This window comes from Centropristis striata, chromosome 15 (genome assembly GCF_030273125.1).
Source record: "Centropristis striata isolate RG_2023a ecotype Rhode Island chromosome 15, C.striata_1.0, whole genome shotgun sequence".
Taxonomy (NCBI): Eukaryota; Metazoa; Chordata; class Actinopteri; order Perciformes; family Serranidae; genus Centropristis; species Centropristis striata.
In genome coordinates this window covers 12,326,026-12,338,411 of record NC_081531.1, presented here as the reverse complement: position 1 = coordinate 12,338,411, position 12,386 = coordinate 12,326,026, and the positions used below count along the sequence as shown (strand labels likewise).

General features: G+C 36.6%; 1 protein-coding gene across 1 annotated transcript in view; it reads right to left on the bottom strand.

Annotated features, from left to right (window-relative positions):
- The window catches only part of LOC131987276 (rho GTPase-activating protein 26-like), a 120,734-nt gene that overhangs the window by 40,245 nt on the left and 68,103 nt on the right, over positions 1-12,386 (bottom strand). The window contains exons 10-13 of the mRNA XM_059352472.1: positions 10,946-11,040; positions 9,382-9,460; positions 4,724-4,760; positions 4,479-4,544 (exon numbers count right to left, since the gene is read on the bottom strand). Of these exons, the coding sequence (XP_059208455.1) occupies positions 4,479-4,544; positions 4,724-4,760; positions 9,382-9,460; positions 10,946-11,040 (277 nt within the window). The remainder of the gene's footprint in view (positions 1-4,478; positions 4,545-4,723; positions 4,761-9,381; positions 9,461-10,945; positions 11,041-12,386) is intronic.

The window sequence follows — 12,386 nt, the reverse complement described above, 5'->3', positions numbered from 1 at the left end:
ACTGTAATGAAAAAAGTGCTTGGGTTCCATCCAAGTAAATTTTGCATCTAAGTACACGTATTTGAATTGACACTTGATTTATCAACGTTCAATTTATGGTCAATTGCTTTTTTTGTGCATGTCGCTCATGTAAGAGAACAACCTGACATATTGGAAACACAAGAGCTGTCATTATATACCATTTACATGGAAATGCCAAGTGATAAAAAGGCAAAAAGCCTGTGAAAGGAAAAGGGAGTGATAGTGCTCATGTGAACCTTTACTGTGACATTTCGGAAGAAAGTCAGTAGAGAGAGACTGAATTGAAATTAAACCGCTGGTGATTCTTTGCCTCTTCCTGACATAAAGCACAATGTAAACTAGGACTGCGCGCAGTACTGAACGGGCCCTCGCAGTACACGCGTGTCGGGGCATGCTGCCGTCGGGGTTTGTGCGTTACAGGGGCCAGTCTATACCACCCCTATGAATTTCATTGCCTTACGTCTTATGGTCTGGGCACAGTGTCACTTATTAAAATAAACTGCCGCCAGAGCGCCACCTAGGGGCCGATCAATAAAATCTTCAAGGGTTATCCTCAGGAAGGCATTGACAATAAGTATACCAAGTTTGGTGTTAATCCGATCAACCGATATAGAGATATAAAATACTTCAATTTAAAGAGCGCCACCTAGTGGTAATCGGCCAAAATTTTGCAGAGAGCCTCAGGGGCTCATGGGGAAGTAGTAACCTGAGTTTCATGTCATTCAGACACACCAGTGTGGAGATATGCAACACTTCGTGTTTTGTCTTGATAATAGTGCCACCTGCAGGAAGTTGTTACTTAATAACTTGAGTATTCTTTGGGTAATCAAAATTCTTTTAATAACTTTTTGTCATGAGGGTCCATAGATGCTGTGTGCAAAGTTTGGTGCAAAACGATGAAATTGCCTAGGAGGAGTTCGAAAAAGTAGGTTTGCGACATTTCGCGAATTTGCGAAAAAAAACGGTAGGCGAAAATGGGCGTGGCCTATATCACGAGATTCAGCACAACTCAGTGAACGCGTGGATATACGTTTTTTGAATGTGCGACAGAGTATGTGGGAGTTATTAGCCAAAACGCGCTTTCCTTTATTATAGCGCCACCTAGTGGTGGAAATTCAGGATGACAATAGATTATAAAATTTTTCGCCAGGTGTGACTTATATTCAAAGTTTCATGAGTTTTGGGGTATATTCAGGCAGTGAAATATGCGATCATTTGGGTACGAGAATAATAAAAAAAAAAAATAATAATCATTCGAAATACAATAGGGACCTCGCAGGTCGTTGCCTGCTCGGGCCCTAATAATAGTATATATATACATGCTGCATACATACAGTCATGGGAAAAAATTATTAGACCACCCTTGTTTTCTTCAATTTATTGTTCATTTTGATGCCTGGTACAACTAAAGGTACATTTGTTTGGACAAATATAATGATAGCAACAAAAATAGCTCATAAGAGTTTAATTTAAGAGTTGATAGACATTTTTTCATGGTTTTCTTGATAATGATTTGGTTATTATCAAGATAACCATGGAAAATGGCTAGATATCAACTCTTTAATTAAACTCTTATGAGCTATTTTTTAGGGCCCGAGCAGGCAACGACCTGCGAGGTCCCTATTGTATTTCGAATGTTTATTCTTTTTATTATTATTATTATTTTTATTTTTCTCGTACCCAAATGATCGCATATTTCACTGCCTGAACATACCCCAAAACTCATGAAACTTTAAATATAAGTCACACCTGGTGAAAAATTTTATAATCTATTGTTATCCTGAATTTCCACCACTAGGTGGCGCTATAATAAAGGAAAGCGCGTTTAGGCTAATAACTCCCACATACTTTATCGCACATTCAAAAAACGCGTTCACTGAGTTGTGCTGAATCTCGTGATATAGGCCACTCCCATTTTCGCCTACCGTTTTTTTTCGCAAATTCGCGAAATGTCGCAAACCTACTTTTTCGAACTCCTCCTAGGTAATTTCATCGTTCTGCACCAAACTTTGCACACAGCATCTATGGACCCTCATGACAAAAAGTTATTAAAAGAATTTTGATTACCCAAAGAATACTCAAGTTATTAAATAACAACTTCCTGCAGGTGGCGCTATTTTCAACACAAAACACAAAGTGTTGCATATCTCCACATTGGTGTGTCTGAATGACATGAAACTCAGGTTGCTACTTCCCCATGAGCCCCTGAGACTCTGTGCAAAATTTTGGCCGATGACCGCTAGGTGGCGCTCTTTAAATTGAAGTAATTTATATCTCCAAATCGGTTGGTCAGATTAACACAAAACTTGGTATACTTATTGTCAATGACCTCCTGAGGATAACCCTTGAAGGTTTTATTGATCGGCCCCTAGGTGGCGCGCTGGCGGCAGTTTAATTTAATAAATACCACTGTGCCCAGACCATAACACTTAAGGCAATGAAATTCATAGGGGTGGTATAGACTGGCCCCTGTAACGCACAAACCCCGACAGCAGCATGCCCCGACACGCGTGGACTGCGAGGGCCCGTTCAGTACTGCGCGCAGTCCTAGTGTTGCTATTATATTTCTACAAACAAATGTTCCTTTAGTTGTACCAGGCACTGAAAGAAGAAATTGAAGAAAAGGGGTGGTCTAATAATTTTTTCCATGACTGTAGATGGGACATTAACATTTTTCAGTCAGTTGAATACCGTATGTGTGTTGCTGTCATTTTATGTCTTCGTAACATTCCAAATGTCCTCATATTCACCTAATGAGCTCAGCAAAGTCATGAATAATTTGCTAATACATCCAAGTCAATATACTATGGAAGAGGATTGAAGGGCCAGGTAGGAGGAAAAAAAATAATGAGAGGAGGACGTTTTTTTTAATTATGCAATTTGAGAAAAAAAAGTAGAAATTATGAGAATAAAGTCAACTTTTTGAGTTCGGTAAAGTTGGAAAGATATTCAGACTCATTGTTCCCGTGTCAAAAAGTCATAAGAGGAACATTGTTTTAAGGAAATGATAAATGAGCTATTCTTGGTACTGAGGTAATGTATTTTATTATATGTAATGTAAGGTATTGTTTTGGGAAAATCTCCTTTTATGTAATTTACGTGTATGTGTAATTTATTTAGTCATATATTAGACATATTGATGAAAATCAGGTTGTAGCTTGCGGTCTACTTTACCAAAACTTAAAAATTTCTTGATATTTGGACTTTTTTTTGTAATATCGACTTCTTTCTTGAAGTGCATGATAAAAATGTATTTTCTTCCTCTCATTTTTTTTCTCCTACCTGGCCCTAATCCTCTTCCATAACATATTGCATTTTTCTACTCATAATTAATGGCTGTTTTCATATGAACTTTTAAACTAAGGGTGACGATTTTTAATATTTGATGTTTGGTTATTTAGCATACATACAGACAGAGTGCTCCTATATCAAAGGGAGTATTGTGCAAAAAATTGTTGCTTTTGAGTTCTCTCCTCACAGATTCTGTCTACACCACACAAGGTTTCACAGTTTCTGATTCATAGTGTTCATTTCGGGCTACAATTATTGATTTTTTTGGTCTTTGATCTTTTGGTCTGCAAAATGTCAAATAAAAGTTAAAAATACTGATTACAATATCCTCAGGCCCAAGTTGACCTCTTCAAATCATTTTAATGATCAAAAAAGAAAACTCATGAATCCACCATCACATGAGTCACAGGCAGTAGCAAAGCATCACAGCTGAGAATCTAAATCCACATCTTAAAATATTTGGTATTGTTGCTTGAAAAATGTCTTTAACTATCATTAGAATAGCTGCCAACTTGTAATTTTCTGGCAATCATTTCAGCTCTTCCTCATTTAGAAAATTAGCAGGCATCTATCCATGATTCATATAATTTTTTTTTTTTTTTTTTTTAAGAGAAAAATGTTTTTCCCTCTCTCGTCTCAGAATTAACTATTACTACTATCTATTACTGTTCTGCAATCTACCTTTTAACTGGTAGCTACTTATCTTATTATATTATTTATTGCATACAATTATTATTATTTTAATGATTTTCTTTTTTCTTTTATACTGGTTGATTTAATTACTTTTGTTATTTTTTATATTTTTTTCTCTCTTATCTCTCTGCAAAATATTGGTATTGGACTTATAAGCTTACATTACAGTATGCCATCTGTTTGGCTTTATTAATATTGTATGATGACATGAGTTTGTATGGGGAAGAAATTATATGTATGGAGGAGCGAATGTATTAAAAGTAATTAAAAAGAATATGTGGTATGTAATGTATAATATGTGTGGAGTAGTATATTTTAAATTTTATTGAGTACTGCAGATATTGGTCTGTACCACTGTGTTGGGACATACAAGTGCAGATCTGACCTAAATCAAACTGAAGTGTAGAGTGCATCACACTAAAGAAGCATTAATCCACAGAAGGAAAAGATTAACACAAGAATCTAAGTTTTACCTCGAGTTTCCACTGCATAAATAAACTTTTTCATCACGTTGAACCCAGTCACATCCAGCTGGGCCACTGATGAACAGAATGAACACAGAGTCAGAAAATAGAAAAGATTTATGATTTACATTTGCTGTGATTTCCAAAATGACACAAACTTGAAAAACAACACTTACAGAGTATTTTGAAAATTCATATATTAAACCTGTAAATACAGAATAACCAGTTAACTGACATCAATTAAAGCTACTTACGGCCTTCAGCCTGGTTGTCTTTGTTCAGATTGTACACCTGCAAAAAAAAAAAAAAAATCATTCATGATTATGTTCTTTTTTCTTTGTGTGCCTACTAGGTTTTGGATATTTGCTCGTGAATGCCGCTTGTTGCAATGAGAAAACCTGAATACATTATCTGGGTTATGTTAGCGTATTGAAAAACGCATAAAAATGTCTCATTTATTGTTGGCTATTCTATAATCTGCATAACTTCAGTTCCCATGGTAATGGTTAAAATACTATGTTTACGGTAAGATTCTGTAAACACCTTAATGCCTGAGCTTTTTTTTCTTTGTCTCTATAGCAGCTAAATGAAACTAGAAGATGTAAGGAATCCATTGGTACCAACTAGGGATGGGCGTTTGGAAGGAAACTGCCAACTCAATTATCTATAACATTACAATCAATTAATCGCTATGTTTTTACATACTCCAGTATGCATAAAACATGCATACATGGGCAAAATAAAAGATATATATACATTATTATGCAAAAGCCTGTTTTAATAACGGATGCTCTTATTTTGAAAGGATGAAAAGAGACTTGATCCTGTCTATCATAAAAATTAACTCAACTGAGATTATACTGTAAAGATAATGTCAAGAAGTTCAATGTTTTATGTTTTTGCCCCCGAAGAGGTATGGGGTTAGTTTTTACAGTAATCTTGCATATTTAAATGTGTTTTAATAAGTTTTGGATCAAATTAAACCTAGTTATTCACGCTAGCAAGGTTTGATACAGTAAGCTAGTTTTTGCTCAAATTAATACTGTGTTTTTGTTATTGCAACTTTCAGTTTGCAAACTGTAGCTTTATCCAACTTAATGTTCAGTTCATTGGCTTATTGACATACGGCTGCAGAAATGAACGCTCTGCCATGTCACAGTTCAGTGAGTACTGATACGAAGTCATAGGTAAAATTAAAATAAAAAAATACACAGATCAATTAAAAATTCAATGTGATCGATCAAATGACCATTAATCGATCATCGATTAATTATTCCCATCCAATGTTGTGATACCTTGTTGGAGAGAGGGCTGAGTGACGCCCAGACATACCAGTTTGGGGTAAAAATCATGTTGTTCTCTTGCAGCAAAAATAAGTTATTTTTATCTATTATATTTGAATATTTCTGCATACTGGGGTTTTGGGATTTGAATCAGGTATAACCTATGAATCCAATTTTATTCAAGTCAAGTCAAGTCAAGTCAAGTCAATTTTATTTATATAGCCCAAAATCACAAATCTCAGATTTGCCTCAAAGGGCTTTACAGACTGTACATGGTACGACTCCCTCGGTCCTTAGACCCTCACATCAGCCAGGGAAAAACTCCTCAAAAAAACCCTTTTAACAGGGGAAAAAGAAGAAGAAACCTCAGGGAGAGACAGAGGAGGGATCCATCTCCCAGGACGGACAGACGTGCAATAGATGTCGTTGTACAGGACAGATCAACAGAGTAGATAGAGGTTGAAGGGGGAGAGGGAGGGAGGATAGAGAGAGACGGTTGAGAGAGAGACAGAGAGGAGCAGGAGTTCTGGGAGGAACCACATTGGCCAGTAGTGATGGTGAGTGTATAGTGGACCAGGAGAGGAGCATTCCCATCTTGGGACGACCAAGATCCACGGCATTCATGATGTTAGTCCCCATAGTTTTGTACACACACATTTCATTGTAGTGAGACCATTTTTTAAAACTCGATCTCTCTGTATTGTTGTGAATTGTGTAGTTTGAATTCAAGTTAAAGATAACTAAATGTCATGTATGTTGTTTAGTTAAAACAGTTTAAAAGGACATATTGAAACATGCTACTTGCATTTACATATACAAGTTAGTAATTTAGCATTAATATGAAATTGTGTTAACCGGAATACTTTTATTTTGAAGACAGAGAGAAATCTGTTGAGTTGTCTCTAGAAAATTGAGATCCCCATTTGTCTACTTTTCTATATTCTTCTTTGAAATACTGCAGCATATTGGAGAGTGAATGTTCCTTTTTGAACGCTTCTACTATACTACACAACTACAATACTACAATACTATATACATATATAAAATCAACTGTTGTGACCCCTAAGCTAATCACAGCCTTGTGTGATGTTGAATCATGCAGCTGAGGTCAGTGGTTAAGTTGGAAGAATAGGGAAGTCTTAACTCCACCTTAACAACAAAGGTAGGACGAGCTTAAATGAAACATGAACATGAACATTTCTTGTTTGATAACAGATTGCCAGAGCTCTGTGACTGCTTGTTGGAGCTTGCGGTGGCATTATTGATGGTGATTACCTCTGCACAATTGAATGTAGGCACGAGGATGAGGGAGGTGTTGGGACATGAACGTGACTAAATGAGAGTGTGGAAAGAAGAACTAACACGCTTCCAGCCTGATGGCAAAAAAAGCTGTGAAGGCAATAAAGTAAACTTTGGGTAAACTTGCTGTAAGTAAACTTTCATATTAGGAAATGAAACAATCAGTCTACGGCTCCACCCAAGACTGATTGTTTCATTGTCAAAGGTCAAAAAGAGGTAAATTCTCCAGTATTTCTAACAGAATACAAAGAGTTTTCTCAATTGGTTTTTCAGACGTTAGGAATGTCTTTTTTTCTGAATGATAGCCAACCTTTGTTAACAAATACTGCAGGGAAGATGCCCTGGCATTGTGGTGGAAACATGCGCCCACATGCCCAAGTTTTACCGCTAATTTAGCTGCAAGTCGTCAGCTGTGTGTTTGCCAGGCCGTGTTAGTAGGACGGCCAATTTAACCCAGCAGTCCTCATCTATAGTGGCATGTGTCACACAGCATTTACTTTAAGAAAATGAAAAAAATGGAATAATATATATTTTAAATTGTAATTGATAGTATTAATCGGTCAAAAATGTATATGTTGGTTAGCAGTTCAAAACAAGAGCAATAATAAAAACAAGAACTGAGGAAACGCTATCTTAAATAAGGCAGCATAAGACAACAAATGAATAAATAAATAAATAGATAAAAAGATAAAAAGATAGATAAAACTTGCTAAAAATAAGACTAAAAGTGTGTGTCCATGTATGTTGATGATAGAATATTATACATGTATAAAATAGTTTTAAAAGTAAGTGTGTTTTTGATTGTAAACTATCCTGGAAGTAAAAAATCTGTTATAAAGAGGTCCTCTGCTTTTCTAACACCAAGTTGTGCCGACTTCCCCTCTACCCCAATCTATCACATCTACATTACTGCTCAGAGGCAGTCAGACACTGAAAAGAAGGATCTAGTAAAACTGCAGTTGACTTAGACTGAGCAGCTCATCTACATTAAAATCTAATGTAAACAAAATGCATGTCAATCTCTCCTGGAAAAAAAGAGAGGCTGACGGCATCAGTCATTGTTTTTGTCAGAAACATTAATGTTCTCAAAATTCCTCATGGTTTCTATCCTCATCTCACATTTAACTCTGCAGTTATATATCTTTAAAAGCAAGAAGCGTGTGTGTGTGTGTGTGTGTGTATGTGTCTCGAGCATATCTCGCTGACCGTTAGTCAGACTGACCTAAGATTTCGTATGTGGCTTGCGCATGGCATGAAGGTGTGCATCCTCGATTTTGAAGGTTTTTGAATTCATTTTTCAAAATATCATTATTTACTTAGGACGTGTAGCGGCATTTCACTGTTTCTGATTGGACGCCTTTTAGGGGAGCTCCGCCCCATTGTGTGATAGGCCTACACCTGGTCAGTAACACAATTCACTCTGGATTTCCACACTTAACTCATCTCATCTGTGAGTCTATTTAGCCTACCTATCTTTCTGAGTTTTAAAGTGCGCTACAAGGTTCAATTTTCCAATAATATTCTAATAGTTTCCAGCGAATATCAATGTTCAATGTGTATGTGCTGGATGGTGTGCGTACCTTATGAAAAGTAAGTGTTTTATGCAGTTGCAGACGTTGTAGTGGTCTGCATGTAATGTGCAAATACATACTTCCTACGGACACTGCACTAGTATATATACAGTATACTCCACTAGACATGGCATCAGAGGTCATTTTTTTTAATCTATAGGCATATGTTAAATATAGGCATAATATTAAATAATTCCATAAAGTTGGAATATTTTTGTTTTCAGACACAATCATCTGTTTAATAACATCACATTGTCACAATCATTTCATGGAAAAAAATTATTTTGTTCCAACTTGATGAGCAACAGTGTATTTCAATGAATTTAGTATCTATTGATATTTATTGATGGATATGAAAAATAATAAGCACAGTAGTATGTCTTCAAGAAAATACTGTTAGTTATACTTTTCTGACTTTAATATAATTTGGCTGTTTTGTTTGCAAGTGTGTTGTCATGTTGTTATATTTTGTATGGACCCCAGATAAAATCCTTATCCCAATAACAGACAAGACAAAGATTAGAGTAAGGGGTTTCTCCTCCTTTTTTGGGACTCCTCAGATGTCCTGATTGTCAGCAGGTAACGTCACATTACTGGCAGCATGTATAGAGGGAAGGCTGCTACAGTCGGACCAATGCTACAAAAATTATTTTCAGCGTTGGAGCACTTGTTATGCTTAGCAGACACGTTGTCCCTCTCCCTCTCTCTCTCCTAACTCATTTGCCACGTAGGTACAGAGCAGTAACCGTGGTAACCTACCGGTTCTCTCCCATCCATGGCCTCCATCCACAACCTGCGGTCCTCTTCTGACAGAGCCTGCATGGTGATTACTCCCGGCCTTCACACACACACACACACACACACACACATACACATACACATACACATACACATACACATACACATACACACACACACACACACACACACACACACACACACACACACACACACAGGTACATTAGCTTATCAAATATTAAGATCAGTGACGATAAATCAAAAAAACGTAATCAGTATAAATCATAACATTACACAGGAATTCTTTTGGAACTAACTAGCATGAACAATATTAGTGATATATTGTTGCCTCAGATGAACACAGCTGTGTGGAAAGATCTCTGCATGCAAATCTTCTTATTCGAGAGGAAAGCACATTCATCTGTCTGTGCCAGAGGTATGACTACTGAATCACCTTCCAAAAAAATAAAAAATAAACGATGATGAAAAGCCTTTTTTACCATAAAAGGTTCAAAGAAAGGCAAAGAATTAAGCCAGAAAATTCACAGAGGATTCATTTGATGAAGCAGCTACAATATATCAACCTTCAGCGTGCACACACACAGCCTCCATGGTCAGGTCCATCCCAGCCTTCTAAGGTTTCCAATCAGCCCTTTACAGTCTGTCACTGGCAGTATGCTCACCTTGACCTGTCACCACCGCTGCACTACAACTTCCTCCATATAAACCAATCGATGCACTGCCCTTCAACAGGACACACAACTCAGAGCACAATCACACTCACCTGCATGTGCACATTCTGCACAGAGATTCATACACACACATAAATCCATGAAAAGAAAAACATAAATAGCAAAACTGAATTTTTCAAACATATTTATAACAGTCTGTCTCTAGGTATTTCCTCAAATGTACACATAACTTGTGTCTTGCTGTTGCACAAACATACAAATCACCAAATGCACACAACATAACAGTTATATAAATAAAGGCAAGGTGAGTTGATTCAGTGGAGGAGGGTTGAAGTTGAGGAGAGGCAGAGAGAGAGAGAGAGAGAGAGAGAGAGAGGGCAGGAGAAGTGTAAGAAGAGAAGCACAGCAGGAGGCCGAGCATGAAAGGACAAGCAGCCACAACGTCTCTCCTCAAGTCTAAATTAGCTGAGCACCCCCCTGTGTCTGTTAGCTGTAGTTACACCATGTAGGTCTCAAATTCCGTGATGGTTTCAAGGCTTTCTTTAAAAAAGTCAGAAGCACGATCTTCCTTCCCAAATAATTATTGGAACTTCTTGATTTTTCCTGCGGCACAAACCATAATTTAATGGTAAAGCTGTAAATAAAATGCCTTAAAACCAGAAACAAGAAGGCGTGGCTGCTGCACTTCACTGATTATGGCCAATAAAGTCATAGTTTGCACCATTAATAGTCAATCAATATATCAATCAATCAATATATTGTACTGGTAAGAGATAAAGTTAAATAATGTGGAGAAGGAACTGGTTGGAAGTGGGAAGAAAGATTGTGTTAAGTCCATTTGAGTCTGATCAATTGGAACAAGAGACAGAGAAGTCAATCACACTCTGACTGACCTGTCCACAGCCTCCACGTCAAAGCAGAACCTCTTTTCTATCGAGTCTGTCTTCCTCCTGGTGCACGACTTCAAGGTGAAGCTGTCCTCTTCTCCCTGACAGAGAGAGTAAAATAGAAAAAAACATTACCTTTCTTCCTTCTTACAAAAGATTTAGAAGCACAAAGATTGCATCATTCAGGTTTAAGATCAGCACATATCCTGAAGCTGTGTGCAGGCCGATCTGCAGGTTACATTACTGTGCAATAGGGCAGATGTTTTAAAGCATCTGGAGCACTTTATGTACTGGGTCATTGAGATGGTGCTGCAGGTGCTATTGTTTGATCTACTGTATGCTTATGTGTTGGATTTAATTTTTATTTTTTTTAATATCCTGATGTTATAATTAAATCTGTTTTATAAAACAGATTTAATACTTAATTTAGTTATAAGTGGGTGGTTTTACTGTTTCTGTCTTTCTTTGTCCTTGTGAGCTCACTAATATGGTGTGGTGATATGGTAATAATATTGTATCTTGGATCTTTCAGTGGATCAGTATGCATTGAATGCATGCATTTGAAAAGTTTGGCTTTGTTTTTTTTTTACGTTTTTAATGATGATGACTCACTCGCAACTGAAGCTACAAACAGTTTTACAAAATCCTTAACTTCCATTTAGAAGCACACTTTTAGACAAATAGAATCAATTAAAACAATTAGAGCATTGTCTCGTCACACGCTGTTCAAGGGACACTGATGTATCTTTGTTGCAGGCACATCAGCAACAATTTTATTATCTGATTAAAGCTTTTATTCATATGAAACTCTTTGGGTTGTAACGCACTTGTATTGTGTACAAGGCTGTCTGATGTAATGTTAGTCTCTTCACTAATGGGGTTAAGGTTACATCCACATGGACAAATTCTGGTCTTAGCCACTGATTCTACACGGTCGCACATTAAATTGGAATGAAATATTTTTTACCTTTTTCCATGAAATGATTGTGACAATGTGATTTATTCTCGAAACTTTATTAATCAATCTCTACCAAAGATATCACAATGAAAATGAAACCACAATTAACAGTGGATTGTGTCTGAAAACAAAATTATTCAAACTTTATGGGCGATCGTGTATAATAGGTTATAATTCTACAGTTTAAATGCACCAAATGTTCCATACTGCAGATCGAATAGTTTTGTGCATAACGTCCTGTCTATTTATTCCCCTTTATTTTAGTTTTGTTTTGCTTCTTTGTCAGTTTCTGTCTATTTCTGTTCATTTAGCAATGCAAAACACACCAGAATCAGATTCCTTATAAGTGTACTGACACTACAGCCAATCACAATCACTGTAAGTCACAAAAACATATATTAAAACTTGTTCAAATTCATTTTTATCTGAAATTTATGGCCAAAAAGCACTGGTATTTAGTATACAAGGGTGTGTTAATTTCTAAAAATG